Here is a 22,893-nt window from a genome sequence, read left to right on the forward strand (position 1 = left end):
AACTCACGTGTTATGTGATGAGGAGATCCAGTAATGGGACAAGGGGTTGTTCATGTCCTGCACATCCACCATGTCATACTTCTCATCCCAAATGCTGTTCTCCCGGGAAAACAGGTACGTGAGGAACTAGGAGAGTCACAAACACAAAGAGGGGATCATCACACTGAGGACGGGTGGTGCCGGGTTCTTCTGGGTCTGTGTCAACACGGGGAGATGGTACATGAACATTCAACAGATGGCCTCCAGACCTCAGTTACCCAGGTTTTCAGTGCAGAAAACTCAGACTGCAATAGGCTGTACCAACACACGTTTCACTGACCTATACGGTATTTACCTTTTTAATGTGTATCCTCAAATATGTGAGGCTACAAGAGTATATGCTGCCCATATATAAGTTTTAAGGCATAATAACATTACGAACAGTTGTGAACCTACATGAGAAACAGAACATGCCAGTATCGTAACATCTAAAAGGCAGGACATTTCATATCCCAGTTCCTGACCCCTTAAAAAAAAAGAAAAATCAGAAGATTGAGGGACAGTGGGTAACACTCTGTTTCCTGGGAACCACGGTACATGGGACTGGAGCTCCCAGTTCCCCCTCACACAGGGCCAAAAGCACCCATTTCCACATCGTGCAAGAGCCCCAGAAACCTTGGAATTTCCTTGCTCTGCTTGTAATGGTTAGAGACTCCCTGGCACCACACGCCCTCTAGTGACAAAAGCAAAGATCCCGCCCAGGCTACAGGATCAAATAGAGGAGGAGAAAAGTCAAAGGCTGTGATGGTTCAGGACCTGGAAGGAAAAAAAAAGAGTTCTCGACTAAGAGAGCCAGTCTCGGGGCATCTAACGGCAAAGCCCTCCGAGGGAAGAGACCCAGAAAATACACCTCGGAGGACAGACACCTGAATCACAAAGCCATGCCAACAGGACGAGGGGCCCACTTACCTCATCCACGAACAGGAAGGGCTCGGCAGTTTCTCTCATCGTGTCATCAATGAACTTTGTCATCCGCTCACGGACTTTGTTCAGATCCTGAGCCCAGAGCTCCTTAGAACGATAAAGAGAACAAGAAATCATCAGAAAGAGGAACTGCAAAATTCTTTGCCTCTCAGGATCCGGTTTCAGTCGAAGACCCAAACATGGACGTATTCTGCATGCACATGCCATCGAGGTCTTACCCTGTGCAGGGCCAACATTTTCCCTAAAGGACCAGAGAGTAAACATTTTAGACTCTGGGCCCCAACCATTCAATTCTGCTACTGTCGTGCCAAAGGAGCCACAGACAACAGGCACGCAAAGAGCTGTGGCTGCGTTTGTAAATAAAACTTTATTTATAAAAACAGGCAGTGGGCCAGATTTGGCCCCTGGGTGTAGTCTGCCGACTCCTGCTCTACGCTAGTTCTTGATACGCGTTATCACAAGGAGGCGGGGAGCACAGTGACATCAGACCCCTGGGGTTACTCGCCTGGCTGATGCTAAGCAGGTTACACACCTTTTCTGTACCTCCTCATCCGTTACATGGGAATAATGGTACCTACGCACAGAGGCTGTGACGGGCTGGATGAAATAAGGGTCTGTGCTTAACACAGCACCCGGTACACGGAAGGTGCTCAGATCACGGCATTGTGTGAGCAATCGTCACCCTCCCGTGACATCTCGTTTAGTCCAGAAAACTCTGCAGGTCACACACTGTCATCGTCATTTTACAGACAAGGAAACAGAAGCTCAGGACATCACATGATGATCCCGACTTCACACAGCTGGTAAGTAGGAGAGCTGGGCTTCCAAATAACTGAACTTTGGAAAACGGATATAGAATCAGTCCAGATCCGTGAAGCAGAGTGCTGCTCAGACAACAGTAACGTCTGAAACATACATGACCAGTTCAAAAACAGCTTCTGCACGGTCTCAGAACTTCGAAAGCCCTTTAGAAAAAGGATATATAACATAAAGTAACTTTATTGTTTTCCCCCTCAAACCCTAAAACCCCAAATATTCATAGACAAGAGGATGACACCTGAGCCACAGATTCCACGTTGACTCATGTTTCTGGGTTCCAAACATTCTAAAATCTCCATCTTTAAGAATCATAAAAGCACATGTGTTACCCGACGTGTGCAGTTGGATGGGAAGGGTCAGATCAGGACATTTGAAACAAGGAAAAGCGTAAGGGCAGACACAAATGAGGTGGGCGCAAATCAGCAATAAGCCTTGCTGTTCATTGCAAATCTACTTGGATAAAGGACACCCAATAGCTGGGAGCTGGGGGAGCATCCAGTTCATTTGAATACAGCAGTGATGCAATCCTTGAATACCAGAGCATGAAACTCAAATTGTAGGATACTTAATGCAAATGCCTTGCCAGCCCTAGACGCCCCCAAAAGGCCAAAAGCTTCCTGCTTCCTTCTCCTAAAAAGCTTTCGCATAAAAAAACACGGGTACTGGACTTCCCTGGTGGCACAGCAGTTAAGAATCCGCCTGCCAATGCAGTGGACATGGGTTCGATCCCTGGTCCAGGAAGATGCCACATGCCGCAGAGCAACTAAGCCTGTGTGCCACAACTACTGAGCCTGTGCTCTAGAGCCCATGAGCCACAACTACTGAGCCTGCGTGCCACAACTACTGAGCCCACGCACCCAACTACTGAAGCCTGCACTCTAGGGCCCGCGAGCTGCAACTACTGAACCCGCATGCTACAGCTACTGAAGCTCGCGCACCTAGAGCCCATGCTCCGCAACAAGAGAAGCCACCGCAATGAGAAGCCCACGCACTGCTCGCCACAACTAGAGAGAAAAGCCCACGTGCAGTAACAAAGACCCAATGCAGCCAAATAAATTAATTACTTAGTTAATTAAAAAACAAAAACAAAAAAATGGGAACTTAGCTGCTATAACCTGGAACTGCACTAGCTGTAAATAAGAAATCTTCTACCTAAAGGAGTTTAAAATATGAATAGTCTGGGGGGGTAGAAAAATGTATCTACTTGGTGTGGGGTATTGAGTTGGGCAACTATCAATGTAATAATGAAAATGATCAGAGTAGTGATGAGAGGAACCAGCATGGTGAGGCCGTCAACACTGGGCAGGGGCAGCCCACCAGGTTCTGTGCTCAACCTTGTCACATGGTGGCTCATTTTGAACTCGCATAAGCCCAGGCAGGACATATAATATTATTCTCCAGTTATATAAATAAGAAAGCTGAGGCTTCAGTCATTAATTCAGTTGACCTAATGATGAGCCCAAGACCAACACAGGCACATCAGTTCCGGGTCAGTCAGTGTCACCCATGCCTCCCAGGGCTGGACTGTGGCGCATTTAACCAGCCCTCGAGTGGAAACTCAGATCAGTTCCAAGTTCTCACTTCTATTAAAAATGCTGCCATTATTTAGGATAAGTTCCTAGGAGAGCAATTATTTAATCAAAGTATATAAGCCTTTTTTCAAAGTTTTCATTTTAATTGTGTATTGCCAATGTGTTTTCTAAAAACCTGTACTAATTCGCACACCAAGTGCTACAGTGGTTATTCCACATATGAGCATCCACCACCTCCAACAAACGTCCTAGGTCACTGACTCTGCTCCATGCCTGCATCCCACAGAGCGCTGGAAGCTGGGACATTCCGGGTCCACGAGACGTACGGCTCAGGGGCCCCATCCCTGGCAGCACATCTTGTTCCCGTCACGCGCACCCACACACATGCTCATGGGCTGCCTGCGTCCTCACTCCCGGATGCGGGATCCTAACGCCCTGTACCTTGCTCCAGGCCCACAGCCCTGATCTCTGAGGGCAGCCCAGCCACGGGGCCGGTGTAGGGAAAGCCTGTGACCCTCCCCTAGAATAAAATTACTGAGCACGAGGTGGTGGATTCCAGGATATAAGACTACTTGTCTCTAGGAGTTTAACCGTTTAACTTCAACGGCTCTGTACAAAACTGAGTAATTCAGCGCAAGGAAGCGCACGGCGGAAAAGCAAACAGCCTGGGCCTCTGTCTCTGCTTCACTCTCCTGGCAGCACCGCACCGTGCGTGTAATCGTGCTCAACAGAATTCACGGATCCCCCCTCGGTTCACCTGCCCTGGGTTGTAGTCTCAGGCGGGGCAAGGAAGCCTTCTCTTGGTCACTGCCATTCACCCCACGTGGGGAAAGCGCGACATCTCAGAGCCCTCGGTCAGCGTTCATCACGCACCACAGCAGCTACCAGCTCTGCCCCTCGCGCAAGCGTGCGTCTGTTTACGTTCCCTACAATCAATGACATCTGAACGTGGGATGTGTACTGCCTGACACTAGGAAATTCGTGTTCATTGTGAAAGGGGTAGCAGGGGTATTATGGCCATGTTTTCTAAAAAAAAAAAAAAAAAAAAAAGTCCATTTCATAAGAGAGACACGTTGAAGTATTTTCAAATGGAATGATACACAGTCCGGGGTTTACTTTAGAATTTGCCAGCAAGTAAATGAAGAAGGAAAGAAGGGAAGGGAGACACGTGGGTATGGAGATGGAGGATGGACAAAATCAAAGCGGCAGAATGTTCTTTGTAATCAGAGTGATGGGTACAGGGTGGCTTATGATGCCAGCCTGTCTACTTTTGTGTATGTTTGAGATGTTCTATAATACACAGTATTTTTTTAAAGTAAATGAACTGAATATTACTATGAAAAAGACTATATATTGTTATTATGAAAAAGTCTATTAAAAAAAACTAAAGAGAATAAAAGCAAATGAAACGCCAGTGATATAAACAAAACTTTGAAATAGATATGTGACCACGCAATATACATGTACTCATACACACACACAAAGATCAAGGCCATGGGCTTCCCTGGTGGCGCAGTGGTTGAGAGTCCGCCTGCCGATGCAGGGGACACGGGTTCGTGCCCCGGTCCGGGAAGATCCCACATGCCGCGGAGCGGTTAGGCCCGTGGGCCATGGCCGCTGAGCCTGCGCATCCGGAGCCTGTGCTCCGCAACGGGAGAGGCCACAATAGTGAGAGGCCCGCGTACCGCAAAAAAAAAAAAAAAAAAAAAAAAAGATCAAGGCCATCTTGTCTAATCCCCACAATTCTGAGAGGTAGGGTTCTCATCCCCACTTAAAGAGGAGGAAAGTGGGACACAGAAAGGTCAAACCACCTGCCCAAGGTCACACAGCTGGTGAGAGGATGTCAGGTTTCTCTCACTCTAACTCAGTTTCTCAGCTGAGGCACTACTGACATGTGGGGTTGGGTAATTCCTTGTTGGGGGGCGGGGAGCTGACCTGTGCACCTTTAGTTATTGCGCAGCATCCCTGGCTCTACGCACCAGATGGCAGTGGCAGCTCTGAGTCGAGTCTGCAGCCACTGCCCTGGGGCAGAACCATCCCCTAGAAAACCACTGCCCAACACAAACTCTGACTCAGCCACCAGCTCGGAGCCCACACGCAAACATTCCGGGAGACGTCCACGTGTCATCTGTTTAAGGACAGCTGTGCCACCTTATCCCCCAGAGGACCCGCAGGCTCATCCACCTTAGTCACACCCTCCACGAGTCAGGGAAGGTTTCCTGGGGAAGCGACACCAGAGATGAGCTGAGAGGAGCAGAAGCCGGCAGGTGAGCACACCGTCCGCCCGCCCTGTGGTGTCCTCCTTCCCTTCCTCCAGCTGGGGCCTGGGAAAGGGGCTGATGAGAGGCCAATCTGATTCCAGAGTTTAAGCCCCCGAGGTGGCACTGAGCAGGGAGACGACACCTGTTTCATGACGGCAGGTGGTGAGAAGGTGAGCAACCGCTGGGGCAGCCCCACCCCAGAAGCCCCTGCCCTGCTGTCCTCTCACCTGCTGTTCATGTAAGAGAAACCGCTGGAAGTCGTGCAGGTGAACAGCGGAGGCATCCGGCCGGTCGGTGTTGCTGTCCTCGGGGAAAGGAAGGGTGTTGAGAGAGGGGCAGCCAACAGTCAGGAGGCGATCCCAGCCAGCAGGACGGCCACCCAGACACCCAGCCGAGTGCCCCCCGCAGGGCCTGGTGCAGGCTGGCCAACAGGAAGACGAAGGTGACCCAGACGACATGCCTGACCCAGGAGGATTCAGAGGGGCCCTGACACCAGAACCTGGGAGAACTGGGCCCTGGAATCTACACTTGGCTGCTCCCAGGTGGTCCAGGTGCAAGGCAGAAGGAAGGGGGAGGGAGGGCGGGCGGGCACAGACAGGCGTGGACAGCAAACGCCCAGACAGGGCTGGATGTGGAGAGCGTTTGGGGTAGGCGATGCTGGAGAAACGACTCCAGAGTTGGCTGAGCCGTCGAGGGCTCTGAAGCAGGGGTGCGGGCCAGATGAAGCCCCCAACTCTGGCGGACAGGGAGAATCAGCTGGAACCTGCAAGATGAGAGCTGTAGAGCGAGCAGAGGCCCGCTGCTGGGAGAGTTTTCCATTTGACACGGACCCCTTCACTCTGAATAAAGGGAGATTCCACCTCGGCCGGCAGCTTGCTGACTGATGGCCTCGTGGAGAGGATGCTCATAGCTACCAGAAAACCAGAACCTCACTGGACTGGGAACCCTGTTCGCTATGGAAAGTGTATCCGGCAGAGCAGGGCATTCCGGGGAAATCTGTACTTTTCCCTGAGCACATGCAGCGGGGGTGGAAGGTGGAGGGTCTCTTTTGAAATACAGGAGGTAAAACAAGCTTTAAGCTTTCTCTCTTTACTAAACACTCAGGGTCCAGAAGTCTGTTGTCTCTGAGTGCATTTCCAACCTTCTTTCCTAACCAGCCTCATGGTCCAACAATACTAATCTTTTCATTAAAATACCACGTAAGAATTGGATTCGTTTTATATACATTTTAGAGTCTTGGGGTTTCTGGCTTAGAAGGTAACAGAGGGAACAGTTGCCAGGGCATCCTCATCAATGAGGGCTGCTTCCAAAAAGCAGGCCCAGGTCAGCGGGCCGCAAATCACATTCTAGGCGCTATTAACTCCATGGCAAACATCTCTCCCAGGTAGACAGGCTCGGAGGACATAGACCACTTTATACTTAGGGGAATTAGTAAGTGTAGTAGAGGTCCTGACAAGTCCTGCAGCACTTAGGCTTTAACAATAACATCATTGTCACTATTTACGAGCCCTGCCATGCACCACATGAAGCACTTGATATGCTTCAACTCATCTGAATTCAGTTCACTCTGCTTAGCCAGGCATTTCCCCAACTCACCTCTGGGAAAGGAGGTCCTGAAGCAAGCAGGCTTCTCTACAGAACCTTCTGGGTCACCCTCCCAACATTCCACAAGCCCTGCTGCTGTGCATGTTTATTCGTGACACAGGCTTGGGCCGGCCAGTTCCCCAACAGGGGGACCCCACCAGTGCCTGCCAGAGAGGTGACCTCCTGGAGTTCCGATGGCAAGGCTGGGAGGACCCACAAGGGCACCAACGCCCGGCACAACTACCCAGAACAACAACCCAGCAGAGGCGCCTCACCCCAAGATGAACACGGAGGAATCCTTCTTGAATTCGTCAAGAATCTAAAATAGAAAACAGAAGGAACACACCCATGAAACAACGTTAGACAAGTCGAGCCACTTAATGCAAATAAACAGATGTTTTTGTTGTTAAAAACTTATCATTGTCGTTTATGTGACTTGCAAATGTTCAAATATTTACATCTTTACACAAAAGGTGGAAGTCTTCCTCACCCTTGCAGAGTCTTTTTTCTGAAAAGCAACCACTCGATGATTTGGCAGCTCTCCGTCTCGAGTCTGTTTTATGGCTATTCATTTAATTCTATCTTATCATATTATAGTACATCTATGTCTCCCAACTTTTTGCTGTTGTTTCAAGCTTTACGTATTATTCAGCAACCTCAAAGCGCCCTACCTCACTACTTTCAAAACCCACAGTGTATTCCATAACATGTCTGTCTTTCAATTTTCTGCTATTATATCCAGTCCCACAAAGAACGTTCATACATGTATATCTTTGTGCACTTGGGCCAGCGTTTCCAGTGGGTAGTTTCCTGGGCAGGAAAGCGCCTGGACACGGGGTGTGTACTGTGGCAGATTCACCAAATTGCTTTCAAAACAGCTGTCCTGACCCGCAGGCCCACCAGAGAATGCACACCCTTTTCTGCACCCTCACGGGTACATTTCCAATCCTTAATATTTCAATGAGCTCATTTCTAATCCTTGAATTCAAGAGAAAGAAACAAATATTCGACAGCTCTGGTCCTACACTTCATGGCCTACTGATCTCCCAACCACTGATGGAAGGATGGCGAGCTCCTCCACCAGGAAGGCCTGGGGTCCCCCAACCCCCAGCCTCCACTCACTGGCCACGCATTTTCCACATGCACGCGCACGCATGCATGCACGCACACACTCACACGCCACACACAGGCACACCCATACTGCGTCTATTTCTGGCTAGGTAGCATCACTGAAATAATCTTTAATGAGACTGCGATTGGATAAGCATTTGAGTAATTCAGGGCACAGATGGAAATGTAGCCCCTGGCGGGTTACAAATGCTAACGATATAAAACAACTCCTGCTCTAGATTCCCCAAGTCCTCTTGCCAAACTGCTTGCACTCCAGGATGACGTGGAAGCTCTATGTTCTAGAACAGGTATCCACAGGCCCCTGGGAAGAATCAGGGGATCTGCATAAGTCTGTGCAAATATGTTGGGTTTTTTTTTTCTGGAAAGATGATGCACAGCTTTAATGAGCATCTCAAGGAAGCAGGTCACCAAAAATGATGAGGAATCGCTTTCAGAATGACTTAGAAGTACTTCCTTTCATCTATGTGTCATTTACAGCAAGGCTATTGATTTTAAAAAGAAAAGGGACTTTAGGCAGTGCCAGCTGTTTGTTATCTGGAGTCATTTGGCCCTTAGATCACTGGGTCAATCTGGTGCTTAAGGCCGGATCCTTTCCAAACCCAAATCCCGAAACTGGTTTCCCTACGTTGGAGAAAGGCCATCTGTGACCCCCCTTCAACTGTCCACTCCACGCGGTCCTTACTTAAAGCCAGCCCCTGCCTTGCCTTGCCTTGCGATGATGTACAGAAAAAGCTGCACCCCATTTCAGCTACATGAGGAGCTGGGATGCAGGAGGAGGTGCCTCTACTGTGGAGATGCTCCAGAGCCAGGAAAGATGGGGAGCAACACCTCAGCTTCCCCACTCCTCTGCCCGCAATCTCCTGTCACCCCATTTGCTGAACCCCCTGGAGGCAGAGGTGCCTGGGAACTTCTTTGTAAGAATCAGCCCCTCGGGGTACAGAGCAGGGCAGAGAACGCACTAAAATCGAAGAGGCAAATATGACCAGCCCAGGGCTCACCACTCAGGTAGCACACATGGAAGCAAACCCAGTTCTCTCAGAATCAAAGGCCAAGGTGCCTGAGGATACGTTAGGAGATGGGCAGAATGCACTGGGGGGCAGGGGTCATGGGAAGTGGGAGAGAGGAATCAGGACGATTCCTGGGCTGTCCCAATGGGGTGGCCAGGTATGGGTTCATGGCAGTGGAGGTGGGGGTCGGTGCTGAGTATCACGCCGCCTCTTCTGGACACTCTAGCGTGAGATGCGAGGCAAGCTGGCAATCAGGGGAGTCTGGCATTCAGGGGAGACGTGGGGGCCGGAGACGTGTTTCTGGGAGTAATCAGCATAAAGATGCTATTTGAAGCCGGGGGACCAGATAGGATCACACCAAGAGTAAACAGACAAGACAAGAGTTCTGTGGACTGAGTTTTGGGTAGGGATGTACAAAAAACCAGCAATAGCATGGTGGGTCTTTTCCTGAAAGCAGCTGGGAGGCCATTCTGGGGGTGCAGCGGGTACTGGGCGTTTCTCCGCCTGGGTGTCAGCGTAACTGCAGGGAAAGCTGTCCCTCACCATCTCTGGCCACAGACGCTTGAGGACACGCCAGTGCGTGTGAGCAGGGGGCTGGCTGAGGAGCTGACGGGCACTGCATGGTCCCCCGTGGGGTCCACTCAAGACTCTGGGGGACCAGCGGGTTGGTGGGGCAGAGGGGAGTCACCAGCTCCCTCCGGCAGCAACTAGTTTAACAACTGGTATCAGCACTTGCCGGCGAAGCACCGGCCTCACCTGGGTCATGCCAACCATCAGATGCCGAGAAACCGAAGACCCAGCTAAAGAGGCTGAGAGCCAGCAGGAGGCGACGCACGAGGAGGAGGAAGACAGTGCAGCACCCAAAACCCAAGCGACAACATCAAGGAGAGAGCGGCCAACTGCCACGCGGGTCACATGCCACGGAGCGAACGAAACAAAGACCAGAGGGTGGACCACTGTACCTGTCAAGGCGGAGGTCGGTGGTGATGGGACAAGGTGAACTGCTGTGGGGTACGAGGCACGGAAACACGACTGGAATGGGCTCCAGAGGTGGAGGGAGGGAAGCAAGCGCAGACGGTGGCGCCGGTGGCACTCTCTGAACAGGTCACTCTACAGGGTCAGAGAAATGGGGCGGCAGCCGGAAGGGGGAGGTGTGTCAGGAGGATGTTCTAAAGATGGAAGAATGTGCAGCACGTGCTATGGGTAGAACCGCGTCCCCCAAAAGGCACGTCCAAGTCCTAACACCACCTGTGAATGCAGCCTTATTTGGAAACAGGGTCTTTGAAGATGCCATCAAGTTAAGTGGAGGTCATGCTAGATTAGGGTGGCCCTAAATCCAATGAATGGAGTCCTTACAAAGAGGGAGATCTGCAGACAGACACACAGAGAGACGGTGCCCATGGGATGATGGAGGCAGAGACTGGAGAGGTGCGTCTACAAGGTAAGGAGCACCCAGGATCGCCAGCAAACGGCAGAGGCTGCAGAGAGGCGAGGAACAGATGGTCCCCTAGAGCCATCAGGGGCTCTGCCCACACCTGGCTTCAGACTTAACCTCTAGAACTGTGAGAGAATGAAGTTCTGGCTCTTTTAAGCCACTCAGTTGTGGGTCCTTTGTTACGGCCGCCCTGGGAAACGGACACGGCACGATTGCGAGCTGATGCAGGGCAGCCCCGACCTCAGTTACTCCTTGTGCCGATCCTATTAGGAAAGCAGTAAAATAAACCCTGTTTCAGAAGCAAGAAACGGGCTCAGGGAGCACACGTAATTGTTCCAAGGTTATATACCGAGAACATCAAGGGGCCAGAGTTTCAATCCAGGTCCACCCTGGTCCATCGCCACTGCCCCACACAGTATGTGCAAAGGCACATAATATAAATGACAACATCCCAACAACGAGGGCAGAACGCTCTAGATACTATGAGCACACAGGGGAGGCAGCAATTAACTTATCTTCACATTGCCATGTACGGTTACATGGCCAAATCCTACCAAGCCAGGGCATTCAGCCCTCTGTGACTCTGGGCAACACCTCTGACGCCCTGCGACCCCAATAAAGGCTCAATAAGGTCAGGGTGACGTCTGTTTAGTTGACCACTGTGCCTTCTTGTGTCACCCGTTTATTGAATGGATGACTAAAATAATAAATTAATTTCTCTGGGGAAAAGTAAAAGGCTACAGGGAAACTAAATTAAATTAAAATTAAGTTAAGTTAAAAGGTTACAGGGAGGGCTTCCCTGGTGGCGCAGTGGTTAGGAGTCCGCCTGCCAATGCAGAGGACGCGGGTTGGGGCCCTGGCCCGGGAAGATCCCACATGCCGCGGAGCAACTAAGCCCGTGACCCACAGCTACTGAAGACCGTGCGCCGTGCTCCGCAATAAGAGAAGCCACTGCAATGAGAAGCCCGCGCACCGCAACGAAGACCCAACGCAGCCAAAAATAAAAAATAATAATAATAAAAAAAAAAGGCGACAGGGAAAAGTAACCTATGACTTTTGGTCCTCAGGAGAAGAGGCAGTTACCAGCTAGACAAGGGAAGGGGCTATGCCAAAGGGAGGGGACAGAAATGACGGCCCAGAGGTCCACCTAAGGTCAGGGAATTGCATCTTCCCACATCGTTGTGGGTGATCACATCCTCTGGGGCTGTAACTTGCCCTCCACAGTGTCTGTGCTTTGCAGGTCATGTGAAGCGGCCATGGGGACAAACCGCAGTGATAGGAAAGCTAACCCGATTCACTACTAACTTCTGCACTGGGGATCCTTCTCTCCCCTGACCACTGATTAGGATAGCCTGTGACACTCCCTAGACTCCTCCACCAACATATGACAGAATGTTAGTCGCTCTCTTCCCACACGCTCGCACCCATGGAAAATCTGGAAGAGAAAACATCAAACTTCTTATTGAGCGTTTAATTGTAGGTCTAATCACGGGTAGGCTTGCAGGTAGTTTAATTTCCTTTTTATTTTATAATGCACTTTCAACTTGTATGGACTGAATATGCATTACTTTGCTTATAGTAAAATGTATCCAGATATCAGAAACAAATTTCCTGTCGAGGGCTGCCTAGTCTTCTGCTTCAGTACATGAGATATCAAAGGACATGCTGGGAAATCCACTGATTGTGACCAAGATGGTCTTTTTTTAAAAATTTATTTTATTGAAGATTACAATGCTGTGTTAATTTCTGCCACACAGCAAAGTGATTCAGTTATATACATATATCTATATAGATATCTATATATTCTTTTCCATTATGGTTTATTACAGGATACTGAATATAGTTTCCTGTGCTATACAGTAGGACCTCGTTGTCTGTCCATTCTCTATATAATAGTTTGCATCTACTAATCCCAAACTCCCAATCCATCCCTCCCCCATTCCCCCTCCCCTCTCCCTTGGCAACCACGAGTTTGTTCTCTACGCCTGTGGGTCTGTTTCTGTTTCACACAGTTAACTTCAGTTGTGTCATATTTTAGATTCCACATATAAGTGATATCGTATGATATTTGTCTTTCTCTTTCTGACTTACTTCACTGAGTATGATAGTCTCTAGGTCCATCCACATGGCTACAAATGGCATTATTCCATTCTTTTTTCATGGCTGAGTAATATTCCATTGTATATATGGACCACATCTTCTTCATCCGTTCCTCTGTTGATGGACATTTAGGTTGCTTCTGTGTCCAAGATGGTCTTTTAGAAACAGGACAGAAAGCAAGCGCACCAGAGGCCGGCTGCCCTCACCTCCTCCCAGGGGGGTTCTGCCTCGTAGAGACAGGCTGACAGTAATAGCAGATACCACGCTCTGAGGGCAGCTTTGCATGCCAGACCCGGTGCTGGCTGACTGAGACCTTCCAGTTGTTTTTTTTCTACTAGTGCTTTTAATCTTCGCAACAACCGTCTAGGATAGCCACCGTTGCCCCATGACGGTCAGGAAATCTAACACTGCTCCTAGCCAAAAGCAGCGCTAAAGGAAAATCAGTGCCACCTTAAATTATAGCAGAGTTGTTTTCTACTTTAACAGGCAAACAAGCAACAGAAATCACCTATATTCAGACCCCAGTGGGATAGTAATGGGATGGCAGAGAGCTGTGTGTGTTTATGTTCCCTGGCACCTTGCAAGGCCGGGAAGGCATTTGTTCTTTCAACTGCACTGGACATAATTTGTGAGTCGATTACTGATTATTTCTGAGCTGCTGGAGAGCGACTCATACTTGGGTTCATGGGAACCCATGGGGGACAGACAGCCCCAGTATCCCCATCTCCTGGTATGCAAACTCTTGCCTTATCCCTGTAACTTGCAAAGGTAACGGAGGTACACAGTTATGTGCATATGATTACATGATGATGTTTTTATATGCTTGGAGAACCTGTCTTGCTGGCTTTGAGGAAACAAACAGCCAGGCAGGGAGCCCCATACACGGAGAAGCCGTGGGCAGCCACTAGGAGCCGCGGGCAGCCAACAAGAAGCTGGAGCCCTCAGTCCTACAACGGCAAGGAACTGAATGCTGCTACCACCGCATGAGCACGGAAGCCGATCTTTTCCCATCTGAGCCTCAGATGAGACCACAGCCTCAGTGGAAATCTTAAACGCAGCTTTTTGTGAAACCCCAAAGCAGAGAATCCAGCCTAAGGCACACCTGGATGCCTGAGCCCCAGAAACTGAGAGAGAGAACGTGCATCGTGGTAATACTGTTACGTACATGCCAGCAATACAGAACTCACACACATAATACGTAAGCAATACATGAGTAATACAGAACGCTAACGCATTTCCAAACTAATCTACCAGAGGGCAGCAAGAATAGAGCATGCGAAACGGCAGGGGGTAAAAACAGACGAATCAACAGTAACCCAACCACCTCATCCCATGGGGTTGAAACTCCAGTCCTGGGCCGAGACCAAGAGTGATATCAGTCAACCATCTTCACTCATAATCAGGGCCTGTAAATGCCAGACCCCCAGCCTCCAGTAACCAAGGGGGGACTTCACAGGTTTGCTGGGGAGGCAGCAAAGTAGCAGTGATGAAGCTGGGTATTAGATTCAAATATTTAAGGAAGAAAAAACACAAGGTCTTAGGTTTGCTTCAAAACCATCTGAGGAGAGGGAGGTGGGTAAGGGCATAGATGAAATAAGATGACCGTGAGTTGACCATTGCTGAAAACTGGCTGCCAGGTGCTTGGGGGTTTGTTATACTATTATCTCTGCTTGTCTCTGTTTGACATTTCCCTTACTACCAAAGTTTAAAAAATTCAAAAGAAGTACCAGCGGGTGGGCAGTGAAGCTGAGCGCAGGAGAACTCAAATTCTAGCTCTGCGGCTCTACCAACCTCACGACCTCCGGCAAGTAACCCGAGTGTCAGCAAGTTCATCCCCAACGTGAGGATAAGAGCAGTACCTCTCCCACAGGGTTGCCAGGAGAATTCAATGTATGTAAGACATATAGCACAGCGCCCAGCACAGAGGTCACACTTAGGAAATGTTAGCTCTGATCTTTATTCCCAATACTGTTATGACAGCCTAGTTAGAGGTATGTCCCCCCGCCCAGGGGGACACACATGGAATTAAATTGCTTATCTTCCTGCTGCTGCCAAACTGTTGGAAGCTTTGAGGCTTCACAGCAGCAACGTAAGCGGGTGGTTAGACACAAGGAGGGATTGGCCACTTCAAGCTGGAAACCTGGAGCTACTGCTAAGCAGGACCCCACTCCCTGGATTTAGGTCTGGGCATCATCAATCAGCACGAATGGCCCTGTCTCCCCAAGGAGCCCAGGAAAGCCAGCTGAGCCCCTAACAGCACGGAGGTAATGCTTTTCTCTGCCCTGAGCTTCTAGTGAGGAGATCAGTAAGTAAATGATACGCTGACAAGGGAGAAGCAGTTACCTACGCAAAAGCACTGAGGCCTTCTCAAGTTGGCCAGTAACTATCTATAGAGCCTGGGGCTTTGTTATTCAAATTCCAAGTCACTGAATTAAAATATGCAGTGGCCAGACTGGACAGTTATACCCTCCAGTGATGGAGAGGCTGTTGACCCAGAAGGTCTTAGGGACTGGGTAGGTGACATAAATTAGCAGAGAGAGCTGGATGGGGGGTTGGGGGAAGGGCTGGGGCAAACCAGAGAAAGCATGCTTCCCTCCGCTCAGAGGCTGCCAAATCTAGCCAGATCTCGATTTTTTTTTCCCCCAAGAGAAGTGAAAAATCTGGATCTTAATAAGAAATCTCCCAAGTTTTAAATGTAGGCAATTCATTGAAAAAACATTTAAACCATTAGGCCAAGTAGAGCCGAATGCTGGCTGCATGTGGCATGCTGGCCACCAGGGTAACCTCTGGTACGTACAGATGTTTTTCCCCAAAACTGGGCCATCTAGGGTACCCCCAGAGGACTCAGGGATTCTGCAGAAATCTGACACAAATTTCTTTCCCTTCCTTCTCCCTCTCAAACACACAGACATGAGCTTTAGAAAGAACCGCAATGCAAAGTGCTCTTGTGTGGAATTTTATCGCGGTGGAGACCATCGGTGGCGGGTAACCCGTATTGGCAGGTGCAGCAGCTTTCATGGGAACCTTATTCCCAAGCTTCGCCTGCTCTCTGCCTGATGAGACAGTATCTTGAAATTTCCAGACAAACGATTATAAAACCTGCTTTTTGCAACTACTTATCTTGAGCGAATCAAGTTTTTCTCAGTTCTGGTCAACTGCCTAAGACAGCAATTGGCATTACTCTGGGTTTCATTTATACACTATCATCACAACATTTTCCTTGCTCTCAAGAATTGATTATGAATGAAAGATACAGATTTTCACACAAAAAGTGTTCTGATCAGCTTTTATGCAGCAGAGTTTTCTTAATTAAGGTTTCGTACAAAAAACGGGAGCAGGGTTAGATAGCTTTAAAGTTGTATAACCGATGACCTGATTTAATACCTTCATTTTACAGAGGAGGCTGAGTGACGGGGGGAAAGATGGCTTTCCCCAAAATCACTTGGTCAGTTAGAGGTCAAGTTGGGGCTGGAACACAGGTCTTTCAACCTCCAAAGCCTACGATCTTTCTACTCTATTTGGCAAACCAAGAACTAATTATCACTTGTGTGAAAAAGTGAACACACTGCAACTGAATCTTTTACTCTATGAAATAATGTATTTTTCCCCAATCTACGCAGACAAGAAATGCTTCTCCCATTTCTCTACCTCAGATACATCCGAAGTCCCAAGGCCAGTGGTCATCTAACAAGAGGCCTCATCCTGCGCCCAGCCTGCAGGGAGAAGGCAACTGATAACTGTCTTTCACACTCATCACTTTAAAATGCCTGCACTCTTGACCTCCAGTCCCTCGTCAGTCCTCCGCAGAGCCCGGTGGGGCAGGAATCATAGCCCCAATTGCACAGATGAGAAGACCGAGGCTGGGAGTGGTCAGTGATTGGCCCAAGGTCACACAGCCGAAGAAAGCAGATCTGTCTTGCTGCAAGTCCTACCCACTCTCTGCTCCCTCGCGGCTCTGCTCTGGACCCACCTCAGCCCCCTGCAAAGCCCTTTTCCAACAGTAACAGCAGTAACCACACACCAGGCACGCCACTCCCTGCACTGAACTGAATGCCTCCCTTTTTAAGCCTTATGCTTTATGGGACATTTTTTTTAATTGCAAAAGTAATGTGCTACTTGGAACAAGTTGAAAACGGAGTGGTACAAAGACAAATTTAATTATCTCTCCTGAGCATCTTTCCAAATCCCTCCAGGACATACACAAACTCAATATTAAATATGAGGGACTTCCCTGGTGGCGCAGTGGTTAAGAATCCGCCTGCCAATGCAGGGGACACGGGTTCGAGCTCTGGTCCGGGAAGATCCCACATGCTGTGGAGTAACTAAACCCATGCACGACAACTACTGAGCCTGTGCTCTAGAGCCCACAAGCCACAACTACTGAGCCTGCGCTCTAGGGCCCACCTGCCACAACTACCAAGCCTGCGTGCCTAGAACCCACGCTCCGCAACAAGAGAAGCCACAGCAATGAGAAGCCTGTGCACCGTAACGAAGAGTAGGTCCCTCTCGCCACAACTAGAGAAAGCCCACATGCAGCAACAAAGACCCAATGCAGCCAAAAATAAATAAATAAAATAAATAAATTTAAACCACAGTAATCTATTAAAAAAAACCATTAAACATGAGGTGTGTATACTCTTCCATACCTTCTCCTTGTTCATAAAAAACACTCACAAACATATATAGGAGGAGTAGTTTGTTACCAAAAAATCAGACCTAGCTCCCTGCATGAATCTGCAGCTGGTTTTCCTCACAAAATACCATGAACATCCCTCCAGATGGACAGAAACACAATGGACTCAGGCTTCTTAATCAGCTGCACAGTGTCACACAGTATGGATGGACCATAACTTACCCAGCTTTTGCTCTACTGAGAGGCATTCAGATGGCTCCCAAGTATTTTGCCAGCATAAATAATGCTGCAATAAACAATCTAGTGATACACTCTTAGGCCTCAGTGCTTTCACTTCTCTAAAACAGAGGCCCCAAAATGCCACTGTCAGGTCAAAATGTACGCACATCTTAATTTAATTTTAAAATAGCATATTATCTTTTCTTTAATAAATTTATTGATTTAAATTTATTTTTGGCTGCGTTGGGTCTTCACTGCTGCCCACAGGCTTCCTCTAGTTGCGGCGAGCCAGGGCTAGTCTTCGTTGCGGTGCGCAGGCTTCTCACTGCGGTGGCTTCTCTTGTTGCGGAGCACAGGCTCTAGGTGCGCGGGCTTCAGTAGTTGTGGCAATGCGGGCTCAGTAGTTGTGGCTCGCAGGCTCCAGAACACAGGCTCAGTAGTTGTGGCACACGGGCTTAGTTGCTCCGTGGCATGTGGGATCTTTCCGGACCAGGGCTCAAACCTGTGTCCCCTGCATTGGCAGGCGGGTTCTTAACCACTGTGCCACCAGGGAAGTCCCAATAGCATATTATCTTAATCGAAAAACATATTCTCATTAACAAGGAATAAAAGTATAAAAAGAACAACATACAAAAATCCCTCAACCCAGAGACAAGTTACTATTAATAACTTGGTAAATTTTCTTCCAGAACAAGATGATAGAGTTAGTAGAACTTTTTTTTACTTTAATAGGCTCAGACTAAATTCCAATCAGACTGACGGCCACTCATATTCCCACCGCGAAGGTATGAGAGCACCATTTCCCCACACTGTCCCCATAGCTCTGTAACATTTAAAACTTTTGCCAATCTAACAGATGAAACTATGATGTCACTGCCATTCCCACTTGATATTTCCTTGACTAGAAGGGAGACAGAACACATCTCATGGGTCTCTTAGGAACATGCTGGACTTTGAAACACAGGGGAAACAAAAACATCATTCGATCATTTGCTCAAGAATCATCTTACCCAGGCAGATGGCCGACAGGCACAAGAAAAGATGCTCAACATCACTAATCATCAGGGAAATGCAAATCCAAACCACAATGAGATACCACCTCAGACTCGTCAGAGTGGCCATCATCAAAAAGAACACAAATAACAAACGCTGGGGAGGGTGTGTAGAAAAGGAAACCCTCCTACCCTGTTGGTGGGAATATAAACTGATGCAGCCACTGAGGAAAACAGTATGGAGGTTTCTCAGAAAACTAAAAACAGAGTCACCATATGACCCAGCACGTCCACTCCTGGGTATGTATCCGAAAGAAAGAAAAGCACTAATTCGAAAAGATACATGCACCCCAATGTTCACAGCAGCATGGTTAATAATTGTCAAGATATAGAAGCAACCTAAGTGTCCACCAGCAGATGAACGGATAAAGGAGATGTGACAGATATACAGATATATAGACACACACACACACAGTGGAATACTACTCAGCCATAAACAAGAATGAAATATTTGCCATTGGCAACAACACGGATGGACTTGGAGGGTATCCTGCTAAGTGAAGTCAGTCAGACAGAGAAAGACAAATACTATGTGATATCACTTACACGTGGAATCTAAAACATACAACAAACTAGTGAATATGTCAAAAAAAGAAACAGACTCACAGATACAGAGAACAAATTAGTGGTTACCAGTAGGGAGAGGGAAGGGAGGAGGGGCAGTATAGGGGTAGGGGATTAAAAGGTACAAACTATTACATATAAAATAAGCTACAAGCATACACTGTACAACACAGGGGCTATAACCCATATTCTATAATAACTATAAATGGAGGATAACCTTTAAAAATTGCGAATTGTACACCTGTAACTCATATAATATTGTACACCAACTATACTTCAATTTTTAAAAGTAAGGTAAGATAAGACTATCAAAACCTTCAAAAAGGGAATGGAAAAAAAGAAGCATCTTACCAATTTCTGCTGTTCAAACATAAGTTTTTTATAGAAGAGATGGAACTGTTCAAAGCTGAGTTCATCTTTGTGTGCGCCTATTTCCTGTAAATATATAAAAAAAGTGACCACACGATTTTTCTTGTCCACCACAAGAATGCCTCTTCCCTGTTCACAGAAATACCATGGCTCTGCTACAACACTGGTTAAAATCAAACTTGCATTCCTCTGAACCCAACTATCCACAAGTTTCCTAATTTATCTGCCTGGAGAACATACCCACCAGGGATCCCTGGTGAGATCCTTCCCTTGACTCCCCAGAAGGGAAGGATCTTAGCCAGAATTCCAAGCGCCATAATGCAGAACTCCTCCTTCTGGGGGCAGAAGACACTTTCAAATCTAGACATATTTATAGGGTATGTACAGATAGGTCATTTTTAAAAGCATAAGAAAATGAACCGAGCCCTTAGAATTAACAGAGCTCAACTCCAGGTCTGTCCCCTGAATGGCTTAACAGCTTTGGGCAAATCACTTGACCCTCTCAGACCCTCCGTTTCTTCATCTGTAAAATGGGAGAACCACCATTACCCTCCTCGGACTTCCCTGAAACCAAACCAGAGAACATCCACGTAGCACCTGCTTGGTAAAGGCTTGATAAGGAACAAAATTCCAACTACGTGGCGGTCAGTGGTAAATGCCTCTCCCATCTCTCTTCTGTTAGTCCCCACCCTTCTCTGGTTTCGCCTTCTTGGACCAGTTCGAATGATGGGGGCGGGCCAAAAGATGGCTTGATAAGCCATAAAGTGGGTTAACTGTTCCGGGAGCTCACTGGTATAAAAATGAATGAGCTTCTTCAGCTGAGGAATCCTGTGACATGCCCCTGGGAGTCCACCAACTGGGACTATTGGGATGGAGTGTTGTTGGGCTCCTTGACGAGAGTCACTATCTCTCTGAAGGCCAGAAACAATGCCTATGGATCACCTCCATCCTTACACCCTTCAGAAGAGCCCCACCTGACCTATGCTACCCCATCACTCATGGAATGACCCGCCTCAGATCTACCAATGGCTTAATTACACAAGAACATAAACAAATTAAATGATGGGCAGAGGAGGGATGGAGGGATGGGAGGATGGAGCGATGGAGGGATGGAGGGATGGAGGGATGGAGGGATGGAGGGATGAAGGGATGGAGGGATGGGAGGATGGGAGGATGGGTGGAAGGAAGGATCAGTGGATGAAGGGAGGGGTGGGTGCGAGGAGAGGGGAAGGGCAGAGAAGAGTCGCCTCTGACAACTACGCTATCAGGACCTGAATACAAAACGCCACATCCCTGGCAACCTACATAAGGAATCTTCCATAATATTTTCCAGAAGAAACACATGTGTTCATATTATTAAAAGGCAAACAGGCTGTGGGGTAGTGAGGGAAAGGGAAAGGGAAAGTTGGACTGGTGGAAACGTCCCAAGTCAAGCAGCTCGGTGAACGCAGTCTTCGTGGATGACGTCCTCTGCCACGACTGAGAACACGGGCTTAAGGTCTTCACACAATCCCTCTGTCTGGACTAGGATGGATGAATCTGGAGGCGGGGGACTTCCTTGGGCACCATTCAGTGGAGCTCAAAGGCACGTAGTGGCTTCATGGGAAAGGCACACGTAGCCCTGGGTTCACAAAATCGCCGGGCTGAGACACAAAACTTACCACGAACTTATCTTTGAGGAACTTGGCGCTGCTCACTTTGAAGTTGACCAGGGGCAAGATGGTCTTCAACTCTCGGAGGCTGATGCTGCAAAAGAGGGGAACCCCAGCCCCGTTAGCCTTGAGGGGTGTCAAGAGTGGAGGATCTGGCTACTCCCGTCAGCTCCCATCTCTACGAGAAGACCCACCACCAGTTGTTAGTGAGCACTAACTGGGAACAGAGACTCTGGGATCAAGACACCCGATGTGCAAGGCTGGTCTCCACCCTTCAGGGATGGCTGTGGACACGGATCACGTTGGAGATTCACAGTGAGGGCAGAAATGGTGTCGGATAACGTCGGCAGAGGCGAAATGTCACAGGGGTTCCAGCCAAGAAGAGGTCACTGAAGGCCAGAGACAGGCAGGGGAAGGAGCCAACCTTCTCTGAACACCTACTATGTGCCAGGCTGCCCCGGGGATCTCCAGGCAATGACGTCACCTCACCCCTCGCTACACCTCACCCCCCACACAGTATGCATTCTTGAGCCCCAGGGTTCAGAACAGGCAACGGGGATGGGGGCAGGGTATGCGGCTCAAGGTCGGAGCTGGTCTGACGACCTGAGGAGGTGGGCACCATCATCACTCCACGCGGCAGGTGAAGAAACCGAGGCTCAGAGACGCTGGGTGCTACCACGCGGCAGAGGCGGACTCCAGGGCAGCCTGCCTCCGGGTCTGCCTGTAACCACTGCATTTGAAGCCTCTCAGGGAACGCCATGAACAGTGATGGAGGGCGGCGGGTCAACGGCCTGAGATCCAGACCCTCATGGCTGCAGAGCCAAGTGTCCGGCAGAGCGAGAGAGGGTGGTCTGGGCGGTCTCTGGTGTGGCCAGAGAAGACTGTTCTGCGTTCCTGGAGACGTCAGACTAGAAAGGGGCTGTGCGTGGCCCGGAAGGAAGTCTGCCCGGGCTGTGGGCAGGAACGGCCCAGCTTCCGCCACACTGTCTACTCGGCCTCCGCCAGCACGCCCGGGAGGAAGCAGCAGGCCACACTCGGAAGCTGCCCCGGGAGACCGCCAAGAGGACTCCTGGCCACCCCAGTGTCCCCACCTCCAGCATCCCTGTCTCTCGTCTAACGGCCTCCCTAATGTGGGAGACCTTTATGGGCCACGTGTTCCCCACCTCCCACCACTCCTGGGGCCGGCATCCAGGGCTTTCCCAGAGAAACGGTGAGGGCAGCACAAAGCCCTCGGCAGGCCCGGCGGGGCTGGCCGCGCAGAGAAGCGAGCAGGCTGGCTGAGACCCCCTTTCGGACCCTGCCCCCGGGGTGTCCACGAAGAGCTTGGCCAGGGCAGGATGAAGGGCGAGGAGTGGTGGGGGATGGCGCTGTAAAACGAGGCAGGGAGAGGGTCTGGCCTACCTGGTAGCCAAGGCGGCTCACCCAGGACCAAGGAAGAGGTCGGCATCCCCTGGGGAACCCAGAACTTCCAGGCAGAAACGGGGCCAGGAAACCTTCCCACACCCAGGAACAAAGGGACTGGGGAGCTGGGAGCCAGTGCAGCTGCCGGGGGGGCCAGTGGAGCAAACACAG

The 22,893-nt window shown here is 49.3% G+C and overlaps 1 protein-coding gene across 2 annotated transcripts in view; it reads right to left on the reverse strand.

Annotated features, from left to right (window-relative positions):
- The window catches only part of PLCG2 (phospholipase C gamma 2), a 188,687-nt gene that overhangs the window by 55,897 nt on the left and 109,897 nt on the right, over positions 1-22,893 (reverse strand). For both annotated transcript variants that reach the window (XM_033844547.2, XM_033844546.2), the window contains exons 6-11: positions 21,331-21,415; positions 19,652-19,735; positions 7,435-7,478; positions 5,803-5,875; positions 949-1,050; positions 8-126 (exon numbers count right to left, since the gene is read on the reverse strand). In XM_033844547.2, the coding sequence (XP_033700438.1) occupies positions 8-126; positions 949-1,050; positions 5,803-5,875; positions 7,435-7,478; positions 19,652-19,735; positions 21,331-21,415 (507 nt within the window). The remainder of the gene's footprint in view (positions 1-7; positions 127-948; positions 1,051-5,802; positions 5,876-7,434; positions 7,479-19,651; positions 19,736-21,330; positions 21,416-22,893) is intronic.

This window comes from Tursiops truncatus, chromosome 19 (genome assembly GCF_011762595.2).
Source record: "Tursiops truncatus isolate mTurTru1 chromosome 19, mTurTru1.mat.Y, whole genome shotgun sequence".
NCBI lineage: Eukaryota > Metazoa > Chordata > Mammalia > Artiodactyla > Delphinidae > Tursiops > Tursiops truncatus.